Genomic DNA, 20,907 nt, shown 5'->3' with positions numbered 1-20,907 from the left:
TCCGATCAGACTATTTACTTCTGTGCATTTTGCTAGGTTTCCAGTGTCTGCCTTTCAGGGAAACACGGATTATTAAAGCAGGCATTTTAAGAGCTAGCGCAATTCAAGTAACAGCCATCAAGTCCCTTAACAACTTTTACAAGTATGAATCTTTGAAGCATCTCTGGGAAATGGGGAGTGACACAGAATACTGCTAGCCTCATATGCATTAAAAAATCAGAAGCATGGGGATTTTAAACTACTTGTTCAAAGCCACATGAGCTAATTGTTGGTAGTGCGGAACGGAAAGCTGGATCTTCAGATTGTTAGTTGGCCTTCTGGTTCTCTAGGCTGTTGTTGGGACAGTTTTGCTGTGACCGTTACGGCGATCCTGGTGGTTAATGGATCCCACGTTAATGTGGGAGACTAGAGGTAATAAAATCCAAAACAAGTTTTGGGAGGTTGTTAATTTGAATTAAGGAAGTTTAAGCACACACAGTTTTTATTCCTGGAAAACACTTTTGATTTATGCATGTAACGTATCTGAAATTTGATTTACAAGGGACTTCTTTTCTCCTTAAACCTGGGCAATATGTAGTGGAACATAGTGCTGACAGAAGGTTAAAGAACTAATTGTAATTTGTTCTCTGGCAGGTTCAGACAAGAATCTGGTGGTCTTTCCCTGACAAATGGAGAACTATTTCCAAGCAGAGGCATATAACCTCGATAAGGTTTTAGATGAATTTGAGCAAAATGAAGGTGAGTAATTTTGAACAATATTGTAGATGCACATTAGATGTATTCTACAGAGAACACCACTGAAGAGGGAGAGATCTGTGATACCCTTTTCAGTTTGGAGTTGCAAATTAATCTCAGAACTCGCAAAAAACATCTGTTAATTTTGCATGGTCGTGTCTTTAGTATTTATTTGTTAGTAGTATTCTGTTTCCATTCATCTTGTTTACTTTTAAAAAATTTCTCACTCTTTTAATAGAAAATCTCCTGTATGCTTCTTAAAGAAAAGTTTTGTGAAGCTTAATATCAGTGGCAATATTTTAATAATTTATTTTAAACAAATCAGGCAAAATTATGTTAAGCTGCTTCTGCAGTTTTGGGAGACCCAAGCATAGAAACGTTTTATTAGGTCACATAAATCATATAATGAATGTTACCATATTTGAAGTAGTAAAATTTTTGCTTAGTTTAATTGCTACTTCTGTGCTGTCAAGGAATTAGAACATTTTATGAGAGTGGGAATCTTTCTAGGCATTTCTAGCTGTATGTTAATCAATAGTTTAAAGTTGTTTGTGCAAATTCAACCTGATACTAACTGGTGTAGCTCCAAACTTCTTGAGTTCCAGAAGCATTATGCAATTACACTACTAATGGTTGATCAAAGATGTTAGTTATGGCAGATGTCTTTTATTGTTGTGCCCATATTTTAATGTCTCTACATTTATATTTGGGACATTCTAACGCAACAGAGTTAATAAAACCTGTAGCTTTAATAGGACAGTAAATTGCCGTGTTTAAACACTTTTTCAGATGTCACCGTTTCACCTGCACTATTGGGTGCAAAGTGGAATCAGATTCTAGATCCGCCTTCTCGTCATCTGTCATTTAACCCAACTGTGGCCAATGTGAATGAAGCTACAACTCCTGATGAATGTCAGCAGAGATTAAAGTCTTTCTCCTTGTCTCATTCAGCGACTACACCAACAGGAGGAGAAGATCACTGTGCTAATGGAAAGGATTTTAGCTTAAGCCCGGAGACCCCAGTCATGTGGATTGATGATCAGGCAGCAGCAGACGATCAATTGATTAAAAGAAATAGTAATCAGAATGATAACACTGTGGAAACAGGAGAAAAGAACTGTGGAAACAGAGCTTGCTTGCCAGAGGAGAAAAATGTGCTAGTGGTGGCAGTCATGCATAACTGCGACAGAAGAACACTACAAAGTGGCAATTTGCTGGATTGTAAAAATTACAACAGCCAGTCCCTAATGGACACTATTAGCTTTACACTGGATAATGAAAACCGACAGAGTGATCAGTTTAGTGTTACTGTAAATGGATCCACGGAAAAAGATATAGATACAGAAAAGCAAGTAAATAGACTGTGCACTGAAGATGACTCTGTATGTCATTTGATTAATGCTTCATCTGAAAGCCTGACCGTCGCATGTCCCTCCTCTCGATTAAAAGATGATTTTAATTTGAGTAAAGGTTCACCATTTTCAGAAGCTACAACTGCAGGGATTAATGCAGTGACTCTCTTACAGAGACCAGTTGATGGTACCATTAAAATGCAAGAAAATTGTGTGTCAGTTGAAAATTTTACAAGTAAAGCCATTCCTCAGAGAACAGATCTAGAAGCTAAAAACTCTTCTGTTTCAAGTAGTGGAAGCTTAATGGTAGAACAGGAAACAACCCAACAGTTACAGTCTAGGCTATCTGGGCTCACTGAAACTTGTCAACCTAACGTTGCTGGAAGTGGCAATTACAAAGAATGTGTCGCAGAACGTTGTGCCCCTGAGGATGTTAGTGCCACTGAAAGTGAAGTCATTGAATGTGATAAAAATCTTGGCACAACGGAATTGCCAGAGCATTACCCTGAATCTCAGGAGATGACTAACTGGGAGCTGACAAAGTTGAATGAGATGAATAGTAAGCAAACTCTGGGAGAGAATGAAAGACTTCTGCAGACAAAACAGCCGGATGAGGCATGTAGTAATAATAAAGAAGGTGGAGATGGGATGGTGGAGGCAGGTGTAGACTTAAAAGGAACTGGTATAGACGAACTTGAAGGGTCCAGTCTCTCTGATGTGATGGCTACATCAGCAGCAAGCTCTCTGTCTAATGGTTGTGATTCCTATGGAATGCAGAACCCAGTTGTTGGTCATGTTCCAAAGACTTTACCCTCCAAGGAAGACTCAGTAACAGAGGAAAAGGAGATAGAGGAGAGCAAGTCAGAATGTTACACTAATATTTATGAACAGAGAGGAAATGAGACCGCAGAAGGGAGTGGTCTTATTTTAAACAGCACTGGTGACCACATAAAGAAAAATTATTTACACAATCTTTGTAGTCAGGTTTCATCCATGCAAGGGCAAACTTCACCAAAACCAGTGACTAATCTGCAGTCTATCAGTGTTCCTTTTGGTGGTGCAAGACCTAAACAACCTACGAATCTTAAACTACAGATTCCGAAGCCATTATCGGACCACTTACAAAACGATCTTGTTCCCCCAAATTGTGGAGGTAATAGTAAAAACAAAAATGTCTTTGGTAAGACACAATTAGGGGATACAGCAGACACGTTTCCTGGTGAAACATCTTCAAATGCCGCTATTACTGATACTAATGGGGAACATTTGGAAGAGTATGAATCTGGAGTCTCTAGTAGTTCGTGCCTTGCAGTAGCCCCAGATAGTCCAGATAATGATCTCCGAGCTGGTCAGTTTGGAGCTCCAGCCAGAAAGCCTTTTACAACTTTGGGTGAGGTGGCTCCCGTTTGGGTTCCAGATTCTCAAGCACCAAACTGTATGAAGTGCGAGGCCAGATTTACATTCACCAAAAGAAGACATCATTGCAGAGCTTGTGGGAAGGTAAGTTCGTATTTTGTAAGCTCAAAGCACCCACCTTTTTTTTTTCCCTGATACTGCACAAAATCAAATCAGAGGACGTCTTAAGCTACTGGATGTAGTTATTTGTGACATCTCTTCTATAAAGCTGTGTTTGATTTGTGAAGGAAAAAAAAGGGGGGTTTCTAAGCTCTAATCTGTCTATGGTTCTAATAGAGAATAACTATTATTTATAACTGAAAGAATTACTAGCCTATATGAGCAGTGTATTTGTTGATTGCAAGAACCAACATTATTAGATTTATGTCGAATTGCTATAAAATGACTAAGTGCGGGAAACGAATTTGCAGAAATTGGTGTACCAATAATCCCCTTAAAGACACTGAAACTTATTGATGTGGATTGGAAGTGTGCTGTTGAATTGCTCATGGTCCTGCTGGTTTAGATGGCTGATCAGCTCTGTTCTTTTAACTCTTCTTTGCTAACTTTTTTCTTATTGCTTACATTGTTTTAAAGAACATAAGTTTGCTCCTAGAAAAAATACAGTAAATTGCCAGTAACATGACATCTGTACACATGATGAGAAATTTTGTAATGAAGGCAACTAAAATATAATTTCTGTATGATTTTGTGTTGTGAAAGTAATATATATTTTATTGTTGAAGTTTTTTGAAGTTTTTTAAAGTATTAAATGTCAGTATTTTTAAAGTTTTAAATATAAGATGTCTAGGTCAACACAGATTCTTATATGCCAAGTTTCTGGTAAATTATTAGCCTATAAAGTATTTCCGAGTATCTTGTTACTGAAATACAAGTGAGTGACTCGTGGGAATTAGCAACTTAGGAAAAAATATGGTGACTCAAAAGCAGTAAACTGACACTTTTGTCAAGTAGATATTCATGATTGTTCTTCAGATTAAAAGAATACTAAACCCCACTAAAAACCAGAGTAAAAGTAATTCATCTAGGCCCTGTCCAAAGGTTTCTTAAGTTGATTGAAAGTTCTCCTGAGTGCTCTGGCTGATATATTTTGCTACCAGAGTGCAGAGGAGCAGAATGACCTTAACACAAGACCCAAAAGAAGCAAATCTATCTAGACAGCTCAAACCCTTAGGCCACCTATTTCTGGAACTGGCCTAGCGGAAAACCTAGGCTTGGTCCTCTGTAATGGACTACGTGTGTGTCCCATCTATCCCTTCAGACAAGCCTTGAGAAGAACAGCCGGCATTGTTGTGCATGGTGTGTGGGGAATGGATAAAATAAAAGGTCCCTCTGCTCTGTAGACACACTTGTGTCCCAGATGTCAAAAATACCTATTAGTATTTAATATTCTCAGAGTGTTTGAATAATGCTCAGAATGGATTCTTTTTAGAAGCTTTTGTTAGCCAGTGTTGATGGGCCAAATTTGCACACATGCAGTCAAAAGATGGGACAGGAAATTCTGGTGTTTTATGCTTAAAAAAAAAAAATCTCTCATTATTAAATGCTAAGAATCAGTATAGGTCAAATAATACTTAGCGCTTGGTGCAAATTGCTTTACTTCACTTAATTCCTGTAACGATTCCGGGAGGAAAGAGACCAAAGGCTTTGACAGGTGAGCCCTGACAAATCCATCTGTAGTGGCTTGAGACGTAGCTATTCTCAGCTCTCTGCTCTTGCTTTCTGGTTTGGAAAACATCCCCAAAGCAAGTCATGTTCATCATGTGTCTGTGGTGTAGGTAACTCCTGAAACCCAGTGACACTTTCGCTGTTAACATTAAATGTATGAATGTCACTTAAAGAATAGGGGAGAGAGTGTCTTCAGCTCTTGCAGTTGCTTCTAGGGGAAGTCATGGCACTAAACATTTTTGAACACAAGCTTTAGTACAACAGTTTCTTTTTAAGCTTTATTATCATCATCATGACAAATCATTGTAGTAGGGGTGAATGTATCTGTTACACTGGGGAATGAAAATTGCTTTTAAAAATAGTTGAGTGGCACTTGGGAAGTCTGTCTCAGTTTTTAATTTCAGGAAAATAATTGCAAAATTATTGGAAGAATGGAACCTCAGGGGCATGGTAGAAAGTAATACACTTACAGTAAATTTTGAATTAAAATTAAGAAACTGAAGAACACATGTGAACACATTCATAAATTTTATCCCATGTATTTATGTATTTTCTCTTGTCAGATGAAACAACTGTCCTTGATAGGAAAAACAGAAAATATGTAATCTTTTAACTGACAACCAGAACTATGTATTTCCCCTACTATATATAAAAAAATCATCAGAACCCCTGGCAACTAATGCTTTAACAACTCCCCATGAACCTGAAAACCCTAGTAACAGAAAAATTTACTTTGACACTGCTATTTTTTTTTATAGCATGGTAATACTGTGATAATGACTTGGTGATTGCTAATAACAAGATGGATTGTGTTCTTCCTCTGCATTACTGCTGTTAGATGGCTGATGCAGCCCGAGAGAGGAGCTGTAGAAGTTCTGTCATTGCTCCTATTTTCCCTTTTCATATTGAGATCGTTGCACTTGGGAGCTTTGCTGAATGCACAACGTGTTGTTTGATAAAGGGTCCTAAATTAGATCCTAATTTGTGTCAATCTTTCATTTATGGTTGAAGACATTGATTTTTCCATGTTCAGTACTGAACTTTTGACTGGAAGTTTCTCCCAGAGATCTGAAATGATGTCAAATATGTCTAAAATATGCTGTGGTGTTGTTATTAATATTCCCTAGAATGCTTGTAAATCAGCTTAAGGTGTAAATGTAGAAATCAGATTTTTAAAGTACATTTGCCTCCTTATTTTTTTTAAGGTTTTTACATTTGTGAAAGGGTTGTTTTTGTTTTCACATGAAAATGCCAGTGCATGCACACTTACATTTAGTTTCTGAAGTGTTCAAGTTGACATAATTAGGAAACACTAAAACTGATTGAAATGAAGCAGGGTGAAATCTTCTTTCTTCACATCCTATTTTCAGCCCTCATGGTGAACTCAGAGCTTATTTATCTGTGCTTATTGTAAACACTTGCTACCTAAAGACGGCAGGAGTAACAGGCTGCAAAGTGGCTGTAATTAGGTATGATCTTTAACTTGGTTGAAATTTAGTTAGACTTACACTTATTTATGTATGAGAATCCCTTGTAGTTTCTTGTCTATATTACAAGCCTGCTGTTGAAGCGATGTTGGAATAATTTTTTGGATTAAGAAAGCACTGCAGATTGTAATAATGTTGTCCTGGTTTGGGCGTAGTGAATTGTAGATATAATATCCACCTATAATTAAAATTTGAAATTCTCTCTTGGTATCTAACTCATTTGTTAGGTAGCTGCTGCTCTTTCTAGATTTCCTGAGTGTGACATTACCTTTCTGCATGAAATGGGTGTTCATCAGTATCTTCACGTCACCTACACAATATTCCTGAGGAAATACTATTTCTTTTTAAGTAGAGAAAATATTATCATTTAAAACCAAATAAGAAGTCATTAGGGCACCCTGATTTGTCTGTTCCGCAGGGTTTTGAGATTGCAGTTGCTATTGTAGGATCATATCTCTATGCGAGTGTGTGTTTTGGTGCACAAGCCGTGCTCATGTTCTATGGTTCTGCTTGTCTGGAGGAAGCCTCAAGACTGTTTCCTGCCCAGGACTGGGGAATTGTTAGAGCTGGTTCAGGTGAGAAGCGCAACTGCATCTCCGCAGCAGGTTGTCCTCCTGGGGATTTCACACCTGGCCTCCCCTTAGCAGCCAGTGTGCGTAAAATGCAGTTCCTCATTTCTCTCTGGTGTTGTGATGCTGTAGAGTTTATAATCATGTAAATACAAACTTCTTTCTTTTTAATATGTAAATACAGTGAGATGTTCTTGCAGTATCAATGTCAGTCAGCTTAAATGTTGTCTTATATGTTGCACACTCAGGTGAGCAATGAGGTATGAAAATGTTTTAAGTCTCAGCTGATGCATAGCTTGTTATATATGACAACATTAAATAGCTAGAGTTGCTAATATAGATGAATTTCCCTGCTGCAAATAAAAATGGCCTGTTTGAATGAATCTGTGCCATAGCAATCTATTGTGTAGAGAAAACTTGTGCATTTAAATGTAGCTGATTCTAGAAAGTACTCATGCTTTTTCTAGGACTGAAATTAATTCCCAAATAGTTAGTTCTATGAGAGATTGTAAAGTGGTAGGAATTTATTACCTCATTGTCATTTATGCCAAACATATTTTAAAGCCCCACAGTGCAGTATGAGGCCAAGGTGCGTTTATGTGTTCCATGTTCATCAGGCTTAGTAGGAAAGGCAGCCTGGGCAGGTATTAGTCATTGCGGCTTTAGTGGGAAAATACTGATAATTTACCTCCTTATTTTGCATGTCTAGAGCTTCACAGATATCTTCTTGTCCAAATTCATCAGTTTACCACATATTTTTGAACAACACTTAAGTTGCTTCCCCTTTGGTTCCAGGTTTTTTGCGCGGCTTGCTGTAGCCTGAAGTGCAAGTTGCTGTACATGGATCGAAAGGAAGCGAGAGTGTGTGTAATCTGCCATTCAGTACTAATGAATGGTAAGTGGAGAGAGAATCTGAGATGCAGACATCACTGGCTTTGTGGTGAGCTGCAGTGATGCTGTTTAAAAACCAAACCCAAACAACTTTATTTGTATGGGTAAGTATTTCAAAATAGAGGAGAGCGGGTGATCCTTGAGTGGAATTCTTGTGGAGTGGGAATTCCTAAACTCATTACAATTAACAAAAGACAAAAACTGATAAGGTTGCCATGCATTTGAAAGCTTTCATTTGTGAGTGCTGTACCAGGATTGCAGAAATTCTGATACTGAAAAGTGATACTGATACTGAAAGTGGGGTTTTTTGGTGTTTATTTTTGTTTTTAATTCAGGAGCCTACTTTCTATGCATGAGTAGATAACCTGTTACACTGTTGTAGGGGATGCCAAAGAGAAGAGTAATGCAGTTGTGCCTCTTCTAGATCATGCCCTATGGGACACTGGGAAAGTAGTATTTATCCACAAATTAATCTAACTCCTCCTCCTGCTAGAGTAGGAGGTCTTGTCTAAAAATGTGTCCATGAATGTGGACAAATGAATTTAGATTGTTACTTTGGGCACATTACTGCAGGGTCTGACAAACTACGATGGTGTTGTGGCTAAAAGCCTGGTGTAAACACGGGACATAGTTATGAAGTTAACAAGCAGAACAAGAAGTTTTATTACCTCTGCTTGGTGTAAGGAAAGACCTTGTTTTTAAACAAAGTGCCACGGTATCTATTTTATATTTTGTCCTCTATAGTATTAACGACTTCAGCTATGTGGTATAAATATGAGCAAACACAGAGTATTCTTCCCACTGTATCTTGAAGCCTCTGAAAATTGCAAGGACTTCCCGAGCTGGCAGTTCCCTTTTGGTGACTGTGCTGTCCAACTGACTTATGTCCATGACACTGAGACAGCTGTTCTGAAAGACTCAGTTTTCAGAGAAGGTAGAGAAATTGGATTAGGTTGAGAGAGGGTCTGTGTGAGTACTTAAATCATGAGGAAAGCTGTCTCATCATGAGAAGTTCCAGGCACTCTGTCTTTGGTGAGGTCTTTGGGAAGGTGCACAGGTGACTTGATCTTGGAGTATAAATATCTATCTGGATAACTGAAACTTGATGACAGAAGTTACTTCAATTGTAGAGGAAGGTTTGGCAGGCACACTCTAACATGTAGTAGATTGAAAGAGAAGTCAGACAAATTCAGGTTCCAAATCAAACTTTTAACCATTAGGATATCTGGCTATGCTGATGATTATTGCACTGTTATTATGGAGTCTGCCTTACTGCAAGTGTTTAGTTAAACTTCGGAGACTTTGATAAAAGATTGCTGCTGGAGTTTTAACCAAGAATTAAGAAAGTTCTGGTTTCTGTCAGTGTTAAGACAAGGTCATTTTGATGGTATCTTTATGCGATAGTAGATTATTTGAGCTGCTGTTTTCAGAAAGATCTCTTAATTTCTTGAGCATCTAACTAAACTTAGAAGCTCATAGCTTTATTTTTTCTCCAAAGAAGTTCAGTATTATGCAGGTTCGGTTGAAAGTAACTAGTGCTTCGTCTTGAGATGAGCATCCAAACGTGGTAGACAATTTCTGTTATCAAACAGGAATATTTTTTTTCAGTTTCAAAAAGATTAAAGATTCATCGGTGTGCAGTGGTAGGTTTTAATTATTAATAATTCTTTACTGTAGGCCAAATGAATAAAGTGATAGGAAATTATAGGTTGTAATTTCTAGAATTAAAACTGAGTCCTGATGATAACATTGAAGGGATGCTAAAATGTAACATTTTGAGATGGAGAAATTAAACATTTCAAGGTGTACAAGAACAAGGAATTACACATACACCTGCCAAAAGACAACTGGCTCCTTTGGTGGTGAGTAGGATTTGTTTTTGTCTGGGGGAGGGAAGAATCTGAAAATATTTCAGTTGAAACCAGAAGTGTTCTTGTAAAAAGGCATAATAAAATTGATCATACCATAATGATTTCCTTTTAAAAGCCTTTCTGTCCTGCTGCCAGGATGGATGCAGATTAATGGCAGTGAGCAGTGACACCACTGCTTGTTTTTTTTATAGGGAGAGCGCTGCCTGCATCCTTAGGTGCCCCAGGCTACCTCTATCCCTGCTGCAGTGCTGTTTGATGATGCTTTTGGTTACGGGCTAGTTAACCTGTAGCCTGTTTGTATCTGATCCCTCCTGATCCCTGCAGTTTCTTTGTTGATACAGGCTTTGGGTTTTTTCCACTCAGAGCAGCAGGTTAAGCATTAATCTTTGCGCAGTCTGGGAACAGGGGGTAGGAATCACACTTTAAAAGTAGTTATTTCAGTTGGTTGCTTGGTATATTGCCAGGCTATATGTTTAATAAGTTTCCAATGCTATTTTTACTGTATTTTCGCTTGGTAGATATGCTGAGCTGGCACTTTGCTTCATTTAGAGAAGACTTTAAAAATCTTCTTTTACCGTTCTCTGGTTTTTCTAATACAGGGATCCTAGGGATGTAACTTTGCTTTGTGTATTTTTAACACTTCCTTCTCTCAGGACCTATACACTAAATGAATAGAGAATTGTTGCTAAAAAAACACTTCAATTTAATTTATCTTCTCAAATGGAAATGTCAATACCTTGTCCATTGGCAGACATTTCACTCTGTTGGTTTTGTAGGTTGATGGGAGGAAGCTGGAGAGCTTATGTTCTGTTCTGTTCGGGTTTTGGGGTTTTTTTTTGGTCTTGTTTTTTTCACCTTGATTTTTTGACAATTCATAGCCAAAGAAACCCAAAGTTGCTCTGATTGCTTAGGTGGCAGGATCTTTATGTCTGACTGGGGGAATGCTTTCATTTCTAACATATTAATATGGTTGAAGGTGCAAGCACACATGCATTTTCTGGTACCTCACATAGCTACAAGCCTTCCTTACAGATGAAAAAGAAGCGGTACTGTGGAGATATAGTCTGTTTCACTAGCTAGAGGAGAGACTTCTCTGTGTTGGATGTTGTTGACAAAGAAGTTTTATGTGTTACTGTTTGGGCAACTGAATTAAGGCTCAAGTCATGCCTTCAGAATTAATAGCATAAGGGTTTTTTAATAGTTGAAAATGTAAGTTGTTGATCTGTACTGATCTGCCCTGGATATCAAGAAATGCAAGGTGCTTTTTCTGATATACAAAAGATAAATCTGCTTAAGTGTCCCGTAGGTTATAAAACATCCATAATAATAGAAATGTCCATTTGTCCAGACAGTGTGATAAATATACGTGTATATATATAAAAGAATTAGAGTGTTTTCAGTTAAATCTTTGCAGAGGAAACAAAGTGAAGCATGAAGAGCAAAGCATCATTCAGGTTAAAGTGTAGTGTTATAATTTTCAGAAAATATTTCTGTATGAGCTGATACTTTTATTGCACAAGACCAGTGCTGTTTCTCCTCCTGTTATGGGTTTTCTTGCTTAGTTACAGTCTCCAGGGCTTTTAAATAAAGGAAGAGAGATGGTCTTTGGAAGATGGCAGGGTCCATACCTCCTGTAGCTGAGAATTTAACACAGTGTTTTGGACTGTTAGATACCTTCCTCTGTGTTCATGTTTCTTGTTCTTTGTTTGCTTTAGCTCAAGCCTGGGAGAACATGATGAGTGCCTCAAGCCAGAGTCCTAACCCTAACAATCCCGCTGAATACTGTTCTACTATCCCTCCTTTGCAGCAGGCTCAGGCCTCGGGCGCCCTGAGCTCTCCGCCTCCCACTGTCATGGTACCTGTGGGAGTTTTAAAGCATCCTGGAGCAGAAGGTCAGAGTACTTCTTTTTTCTTTCAATTTACCTGCGGAAAGAATATCCACACTTCATCCATTCCAAATAGTCTAGCTGATGCCAGTTGTGGTATTCCTGCCCTCAGTAGGCATGAGGTTCTTAAGGACAAGTAAACTGTTCTCAGCAGGTGTGTTTATACGTGATGCTCTTCTGTACTCAAAATTTCCAGTCAATGTTGCTGTGAGACCTTAAATCCTAGTTTTTAATGTTTTCTCTAGTGGCACAACCTAGAGAACAAAGGCGTGTTTGGTTTGCTGATGGGATATTACCCAATGGAGAAGTTGCTGATGCAGCAAAACTGACGGTGGCTGGGACAACTTCCACAGGAACCTTAGCAGTGTCGCATGATCCATCAAAGCCTGTGACCAACAACACTTTATCAGCAGAAGTAAGGAAGTGTTATGGTATTCACTGCCCAAAATGCCATGCTCCCTGTGGTTGCGAATAGAATATTAGTTTCTGTGGTGATTTCAGTAAGACTGATTATATCTCTTATATTGTGTAGCCAGTGTCTTTGCTTATTTTAATGTTTGCAGAGTGCTGAAATAACCATGTATTTTGAACTGAAATTAACTATTACGGGGCAGAGCAGTAAGCAAGGTTTGAAGTCTGTGTATTAGGTGGCTTCCAAGTATTTGGCTCTACAGCCTTTGTATGAAGGATATTTGTGTAATGCATGTTTTAAAAAAGCTGAGTCATGGTCAGTGAGGAGTTTGAAACAGTAAGATTGTCACAGCGCAGAGCAGAAAAATACTTTGACACTTCTCATAAAATGACATAGGCAGGAAAGTACAGATATAATCTAACAATGTTAAGTCCATTGTATACCCCGTGTGAGTGGAACTGAGACTTTGCAAAAAGTTCCATGGGCATAGATACCTTCAGATTTTGTACAGCAATGCGTAGGGTGGTGCTAGAGGAGGGAGCTGCAGCCTCTGTCCAAGCTGGCTTCGTAGCAGTAGTTCGCAGACAGGAGTCATCTGTTGCCAAAGAGCCAAATTACGTGTTGCTTCTGGTTCTTCAGCAGACACAGTCTCCTTCACATTCCTCTAGTAATCTAGTCAGCCAGCTCTTACATTTGTATCGTTATTACTTTTGTAATGTCCTCTCTTGTTGTTTGCTCCTTGTAGACTGATAATGCTTCTGTATTCTCGGGAAATATAACTCAGGTTGGCAGTCCTGTGGGCAGTGCAATGAATCTGATTCCTGAAGATGGGCTTCCTCCAATTCTCATCTCCACTGGAGTAAAAGGAGGTGAGGGTATAATTTGGCAGCTAGCTTTTATGCTTACCAGTTGCAATTAACGTAGTAGTTACTGTGTTTATTTTAAAAATAAGATGCCGGCAATATGCTGAATAGTTGAAGAAATTCACAGTAAGTACTTGTGGCTAAATGTGATGCTCCTTTGCACCATTGGTCCCTATTAGCATCCCAGAAGAACCCCATCATGCAATGATATTACTGTAAAAGGAAAATACAAAGCAAAAAAGAAAATTAACTTCAGTCCAGAAATATGTGCTAATTTCTTCACTAATCGGACTGTGGGGAATGGTTCACACAGAGATATATTTTAATTAGCCTTATGCATATTCATGCTTTCCTTCTCTGAAGTTCTCTTGGAACATCGGCTCTATCTGAGGCATCCCCAAGCACTGCATTCAACAGCACTACTGCACATCTTGGCCCACAGCGAGGCTTTTGGTAATTGTGATGTCCCCTTCCAGAGTATCTAAATGGAGGAGGATTCAGAAAATTAAAAACTAATTTTTAAAATATTAAAGAAGTGTTTATATTTGTTTATCTGACAATTGCTTTCCACAGTTTCTGATTCATGCCATCCTTTAATACATTACTGGGATTAAATAAACTTATTTTTTCATCCTTTTTTTTTAATTCCTGTCAAATACTTTGCTGATATAGGGCATTTCTAATGTTAAGCTGGAAGTAACTTTTACTGCAGGATACTGTCAAAACCCGGGTGTGAGCAGCATTTAATTTCAAAACAAATGTGTTCCATCCTGTGTTAGCTCTTGCTGTGGGTGCCTGGTTATTTCAGTTTTCTCCACAAAAAAGGAGTGAAACTACAGTATACCTTTCAGCTTTTATGTAGGTAACGACACACAAATAGTATTTTGTATGCTAAGTTGTTTCATAAGCTGTCACATACTGGATTTTCTTTGCAGCATTTTGCTTCTGATATTCTAATTCTACTTAAAAAGATTCCAAAAACATTTTTCACATTAAAAAGCAAATTTACCTTTCTAGATAATTATAGCTGGAAAGGTAATACATTTGTTTCAAAATCTGTTTTCATCAGTGTAACTATTTTTTGTTAAAGCTTAAATGCCAAGTAGATTATAATCACATGGATGAAGTTTTTTCTTTGCTAGTCATCTGGGTCTCATCACAGAGGGACACTACAGACATCTTTGAAGTTTCATGTTGGGATCCATTTTACACCAGATTTAGACCTTCTGTGATTTATATAAAATGTTGTTTTATATAGTGTTCCCCTCTTTGTTGTCTTTCTAGTATCTAATGTACAGAAAGTACAAGTTATGTGATATAGGGATAGACCACGCGTTGGAGTTCGTGGTCCAGGACTGATGCTCTTGCACTTTACTGTGATATAAATAACAACTGTTAACTTCTTTGTCATTTGGCATTTCAGTTGACACCATGGCACATTTCTCAATTTCATTTCCATTTTCTCCTCCAGTTGATACCAAAAAAAAAAGTTGATCTATGGAACAAAGTGCACTTTTCTAAAAGATATACAGGGGTTATGCACATCAGTGCTATTGAAGTTTGAAAATACCAACCTAGGAAACAATCAATCAAAGCAGCAATACTTAAATAAAGGTCAAAAAGGCAAAAAGCATCAGAATCATGGTTATCTGATTATAATGTAGAGTACCGTACCAAGAAGTTAAGGACTTCACTTTGTGTTTGCTTGTTTCTTTCACAGACTATGCTGTAGAAGAGAGACCTTCTCAGATCTCTGTCATGCAGCAGCTGGAGGATGGTGGCCCTGACCCTCTTGTGTTTGTTTTAAATGCTAATTTGCTGTCCATGGTAAAAATAGTAAATTGTAAGTTTTTGTTATTAAATAAGGTTTGGGGTACGAGAGGGGAAATGTTAGGTAGATATTATTAGTAGGAGCAGCAGCATTTTTATTTGGTAGGGATAGTCTCTGAAAATGTGCATGAAAACTTTATACTTAGCGATATTAACTTAAATTACAAAAGGCTCTTTCCAGTGATTTAGACATCAGTACAGATAATTTTGTTTGTAGTATTTAAACTAGTCTGATAGAGCCTCCAGTCTCAGGTTTGGAGATCAGTGTCTCCTGTCCAACTTGGCAGGGCAAGGTATTTTATCACTCATTCTTCCTTTGGTTGCTAAACTCATTTCCCTGTCATCCCATTCTGGAAAAGGCACATGAGATCCTCTGGTAATACACAAGTTCCCTTCCACTGTGCTCCTCCTCTGTGCTTTTCTGTACTGCGCGTGTGTGTCCATGGGCTGAGGGAGGGAGAAAGGAATGGGGGGGCATACAGACGGCTTCTCATGTGAGTCCCTCAGTCCCTATCTCTGCTGGATAATAGGACATTATCTGAGAAACTGAGGACAATTTTGCAGTAAAATGTTTGGTTCTGTGAAAAGTTCATACAATAAATTTTTGTTTGTTAAACTTTCAGCATATATAGGTATATAAATATATAAATGAATATTTTATTCATTGGTATGAATAGATGCAGATATTAGACAAAAGGTTTTATTTTCCTAACTTAGTATTCTTGAATCTTCAATTGAATTGAGAAGCTTAGAGCATGTGTCATCACTATCATTCATGTGAACGAACACCACAGTGACGTCTCATGAAAACCCCTGACATCCAGCTATCCACCCTGAGAGACTTACCACTGTCTGGAGCTGGTTTAGCTGTCTGCATCACGACATGCACAGCCAACAACAGCCTGGCCTTCTCCTGGGTTACTTCATTCCCATTTAAATCCTGTCCTTTTATTTGGGTACAGAAAATGCTAAAAGTCTGTGATGTTAGTCCTGAGACCTGAATAGGAGCTGTAATGTCCTGGCTCTTGTTTTGGGTGGCCTTGCTTGCAAGGTAACAGAACATAATTTAGAATTGAGAACCTGATTGTCTGTGTGACAGATACCACAACAAAACACACTGTAGAAGTGCTTCTTGAAAGAACTTTCTCCCTGTAGTGAAATCCGGGCATATTTTATGAAACTGTGCTCTTCTGTTCTGATACACGTTTCCTCTCTGCAGATGTGAACAGGAAGTGCTGGTGTTTCACTACAAAAGGCATGCACGCAGTGGGGCAGTCAGAGATAGTCATTCTCTTGCAGTGTTTGCCTGACGAGAAGTGTTTGCCTAAGGATATCTTTAACCATTTTGTGCAAATTTACCGGGATGCCTTAGCAGGTAGGAATGCTCTCTGTTAAAAATGGTTTGAATAGATGATTGTACTGGGTTGGATACTTGCTTTTTTGTCATTTAGCAAATGGCTATTTTTGTATAAAAGAATATATAAAGAGAATAAGGATTAAAGCTGATATGGAGCTGCGAATTGGTTGTTAGTATTCAGTCTTACATTCATCTCACCAGATAGAAGCATTAATGAGGTGCTGGTACCCTGCAAAGTGACTCCAAAGATCTTGCAGCCTTCCTTTGGGTGCCAGCTGAACAAGGAAGTTTGGGCTATAATAAAGGCCATGCAGAGACTATTCCAGCAGTGGAGCAGGAGGACTCTGCCTGTGACAACTTCGTGTTCGGCAGCCACTGCTGACTGTCTGCTCTGCCCGCTTCTGCTAGGAGATGTGCTAAGAATTGGAATACGGCTAATACAGTAGTACCGTTCTTCATTTAGCAGTGAGTGTAGTAGGACACTCAGCAGGGCTCCTGGGTACACTAATGACATTGCATCTAATTTTTTTTTTCCAGCTTGAAGTCAGGGTCACTTCTTTAAAAATACAGAAAGAAAATTTTGAGAATCCTCATGGACAGTATGTTAAATATCCCCAAACCAGGTAGTTCAGAAATTTGATTCCCACAGTGTGTGTGTGTCTATTGCCACATTATGGAGAGACTAATAGTAAAAAGTAAATACAAATATATATGCGTATGTGTGCTTGGAATGAATTACAGAAATTCTCCCTGCACTTTGAATTTTAGTATATCAATTTTAAAATTGTATTATGTAAACCTTTACACATTTTACATTTGCTAAGTAAATGGCCTTCCATTTTTAGCTATTGTTGAACCTTAGGACTCAAAAACTATTGCATAAGGAAAAATGCAAGTATTTGGTTCCACTGATTAGAAAATAAAGCTAATTTTTCAATGGTGAAATAGGATTACATTAAGGTTATATACTGAAAATACGTTTATGAGGAGTTTTGCATAGCATTTGCAATGCCTTTGGAATGACTGAATCCAACACTTTAATAAAATAATGAAAAAGATGTTTGTTTCCTAAAATGTCTTGATATAACAAAGGTCAGCTTGTCCAGAGAGGTTGCAAGTTCATTATGTACCATTATGTCATAATGGATCTCGTGTGCACTGGAAACAAATACCTTTCCAAACCTCACCTCATTTGCGATGTTTTATCTTCTAATTATGATGTTATTCAGAGGGATATAGATAGGAAAAATTGCATGTGTGTGTATATATGGCAGATGTGTATCAGATATATACAGATATGTATATATGGTATATACAGTTACGTATATCTGTATATGGCAGATATCAGTCCAGCTTGGTGTGTATATTGCAATGAAGCTCTGTAAAATTACACTACAGAAGTACATAATTTATAACTCCTACATAATGTATTTGGAATTCTTTTTTTAGTGCTCTGGTGGTAGTCATTTGATATCCTCCAATTGCACTGGTGCAAATTGCTGCTTACTATTGTACAATTCTTAATCAGGAACCAAACTTCACTGTTTAAGCATTTTACTGCGTAACGTTCTTTTGGTAGGACTTGTTCTGAGTTGTACATCAGAGGTAGTAAAGTAGATCAACACCTTGGCTTGCTATGTAATACCGGACCGTGCTGAAATTTTTGAGGAACATAGCACCTCGGTAAACTCCCAGAGTATTTTGTAATGCACTCTCGCAATCTCCATCCTTTTTGTCTCTCCAAGTCATGCGTGTTTGAGAGGGAGAAGTATATATCAGCAAATTTGTCTGTTTTAAATGTTATTCAGCCAGAGAGACAGGATATGGTGCTGCCGGGATTTCAGTTTGGTGGCTGTAATCCCTTGGAAGTGGTTAGCAGTTTGCATGCTGTTGTAGACGGAGCCACACTTCCAAAGTTGTTCACTTTAGAGGTACTGCACCTCTCATGGCGATCGGATGATAGACATTTAGAGTAAACGGGAATTCCCATTAGAAGTTAGAGATGATTCAAAACCCTGCCTCACGGTTTCTTTTTTCATTATATAATATATTCATTTGAATTTATTTTGCCATTGGGAAACAGAAATAAATTCTTCAGATTTTTTCTTATTTATCTCCTTTAGTAAATATTTTCTTAAAAACAGCCATAAAATAAAAAGACACATACAGTATTTTTTATTGGAACGGGAACAAGAATTACTTCTAGTGATGTTGGTTTTGTTTTGGAGTGATTTTGGGTTTCATGTTGTTTTCAGCTGAAAAATACAGTATTCCCCTGTTGTGTATTTAATTAAAGCCCATGTCTACAGCAATTTTTGTGAGTCACGTGTATGTACTCCCTCTTCCTGAATTCTGCCTTCAAGCCTAGAAGCACAAACTTGTATGTACTTGTGCCGCTTCCCAGCTGTTTCTGCTTTCCTCAGGGGTTAACTTGTTTTTTGAGGCTGACGCCCGTACTCTGTGCCAGGTACTGCTGTCAGCCGTTTGCCGAGCCTGGTTCTAGCATGTGTAAGTAGTGGCAGCAGAGCCCAGGCCTGCAGGCAGGAGCATTTAGTCTGTATGCTCGGTTTGTCCTTCAGGTCCACCTCCTGTTCTAGCATGGGTGAGATGTCAGTCTGGTGCAGCACCGCCCTGAACCTCCGTTAGCTTCGTAATGGGAAGTCCTCCAACTCAAGCTATGGTCTGGTGTTAGGGCTTCATAACTTTGGAATTAAAAAAACAACTGAAGGAAAAATGGCATTTTTCACTCTAGGTTGTATGCATGTGAGTTACAATAAATTGTGCAGTTGTTAATTGAGGCAAGTATTAATTGCTGCTTGGTTTCCATAGCTTTATTTTTGCTCTGGCCCCTCTGTCAGCAAGCTCCCTGCTGTGCTGCTTTTCTTGTTTTGAAATTGAAAGTTAATGATTTCTGTTGTGGTTGTAGTAGTTGTACTGTTGTAGTAGTAATCCCATGATTATCCATGTCTGTTGGCTGCAAGCCTGGCAGAAGCTCTAGTGAATGGAAAACTGAGAACTTCTGTCCGTCTGAATGGGCACTTTGAAGCAGCTGGATGTGTTAATATAGAGCTGCCAGATATGCCCTAGTGCATCAGCCCTTTGGTGGAGTACAATGAATGCTACTGTTACTTTTGCAGTGAAAATGCAAATCTGGCAACTGCTTGAAATGGCTTTGTGATTGCCCTGGTTTTGGGGGTATTCTGGGTGAGGGTGGACCTACCCCAGGCACGGTTTTGTGTATTTTTTCCCCAGCCTGATTTCAGTTAAATAAGGTGGTAGCTACTACATAGTAGATCTATGAAGAAGCCCATGTAGGTGTTCTGAACAAAGAACAGGTTAACTGAGTGAATAATACACACCTGCAACTGTAATGTGAGAAGATGGGTACAAAATCAAACATCATATAAGGTGTGAGAGTGTTTTTTTGGAAAATTGCCACTAGTCTGAGGAGGTTTTGGATGCTGGTAACTGCTTCTCACAGTGATAGTAAGTGAAGCGTTATGTCCCTTGCCAATGTGAGTAAGTTTTTCCCAAATTACTTGAGGATGTGTTTCAATAAAAGATGCTGAGTATGGTCAGAATTTTGAGTGTTGAGTTTCGTATGTTTTTTCTGAGTGTTGGCATCTGCCATAGATGCATTGTGCCATCAAGTTACATTCGTGCTGTTGTTTCTCTTGTGTCTCTTTGTGGCTCTTGGTGTGGTAGTGATTTGGTTTGTATTTTATTTTCCAAAGAGTATGTGCTCCTTTGCTCTTGAAGAAAACCCATCTGGCAAGCTTGTTCCCAGGTGGATATTGCTTTGCACCTGTGGCTATGGAACTGGGATGCGTGGGTTTTGAGGATGCTGGTATGATGTGTGGTGCTTGGCAGTTCTTGGTAGTTACTGACGACAGTGGAGTGAGGCCGGACAGATGCAGCTAACTTCTCTAAGCCTTTGCTCAGATCGGATGCTAGTAACAGCTTTTTGACATGGCATTAACTAAAAGATATGAAGCCCGCACAAGGAATTTAACCTCACTGTTTTTGCTAAAAGCACCTAACTGGCTTCACCACGTATTGAGAGCAGTGACCAAATGCAGGAATCTTGTTTTCTTTACCTTTCCTGGTATAAACTATTTTATGTGAGTCCAGAAGGAATTGCCAAACTGATATACAAAGTACATGGTTCACCAGAGGAAGATACCAAAGTGAAGAATTCAAAAAGGCATGCATCGTGACTGATGAAAAAGTCACATCAGTGGATAAAAGCATGCTTTTTTTAACGGACTTTATAAAGCTGCTTAGGATTTAAAGTCAAGGGTAACCCAGCATAACTGAGAAGACAATAAGTACTGATGTCCTACAGAGCTGCTTTAGATGCAGCCTGCACACTTAAGGCACTTCCTAAATAATGTCAGTTGTCTGAGGTCAGGTGCTGGAACTTAATATAAGGAAAGACCCTCGGCGGGCACCTTTCTGTTAGCTCTGAGATTCCCCCTTTAGAAGGGAAGTTGTGGTATTTTGTAAATTACATTACATGCTTTTGAGAAGGATAGCTTTTTTTTGAATGTTTTTCTGACAGCTACACTTT

At 38.6% G+C, this 20,907-nt stretch overlaps 1 protein-coding gene across 2 annotated transcripts in view; it reads left to right on the top strand.

Annotated features, from left to right (window-relative positions):
* The first annotated feature begins 668 nt into the window (after nucleotides 1-668).
* Nucleotides 669-20,907, top strand: part of ZFYVE9 (zinc finger, FYVE domain containing 9) — a 34,959-nt gene continuing 14,720 nt past the window's right edge. The window contains exons 1-8 of one of the 2 annotated variants that reach the window (XM_010140524.1): nucleotides 669-738; nucleotides 1,525-3,587; nucleotides 8,023-8,122; nucleotides 11,705-11,881; nucleotides 12,121-12,290; nucleotides 13,033-13,156; nucleotides 14,871-14,993; nucleotides 16,200-16,355. In XM_010140524.1, coding sequence (XP_010138826.1) covers nucleotides 669-738; nucleotides 1,525-3,587; nucleotides 8,023-8,122; nucleotides 11,705-11,881; nucleotides 12,121-12,290; nucleotides 13,033-13,156; nucleotides 14,871-14,993; nucleotides 16,200-16,355 — 2,983 coding nt within the window. The remainder of the gene's footprint in view (nucleotides 739-1,524; nucleotides 3,588-8,022; nucleotides 8,123-11,704; nucleotides 11,882-12,120; nucleotides 12,291-13,032; nucleotides 13,157-14,870; nucleotides 14,994-16,199; nucleotides 16,356-20,907) is intronic. The other variant, XM_010140525.1, reaches the window with a different exon arrangement.

Source organism: Buceros rhinoceros, unplaced genomic scaffold, assembly GCF_000710305.1.
Source record: "Buceros rhinoceros silvestris isolate BGI_N320 unplaced genomic scaffold, ASM71030v1 scaffold4277, whole genome shotgun sequence".
Classification (NCBI taxonomy): domain Eukaryota; kingdom Metazoa; phylum Chordata; class Aves; order Bucerotiformes; family Bucerotidae; genus Buceros; species Buceros rhinoceros.
The sequence above is the reverse complement of the archived record's forward strand: the minus strand, read 5'-3'. Positions and strand labels throughout refer to the sequence as shown.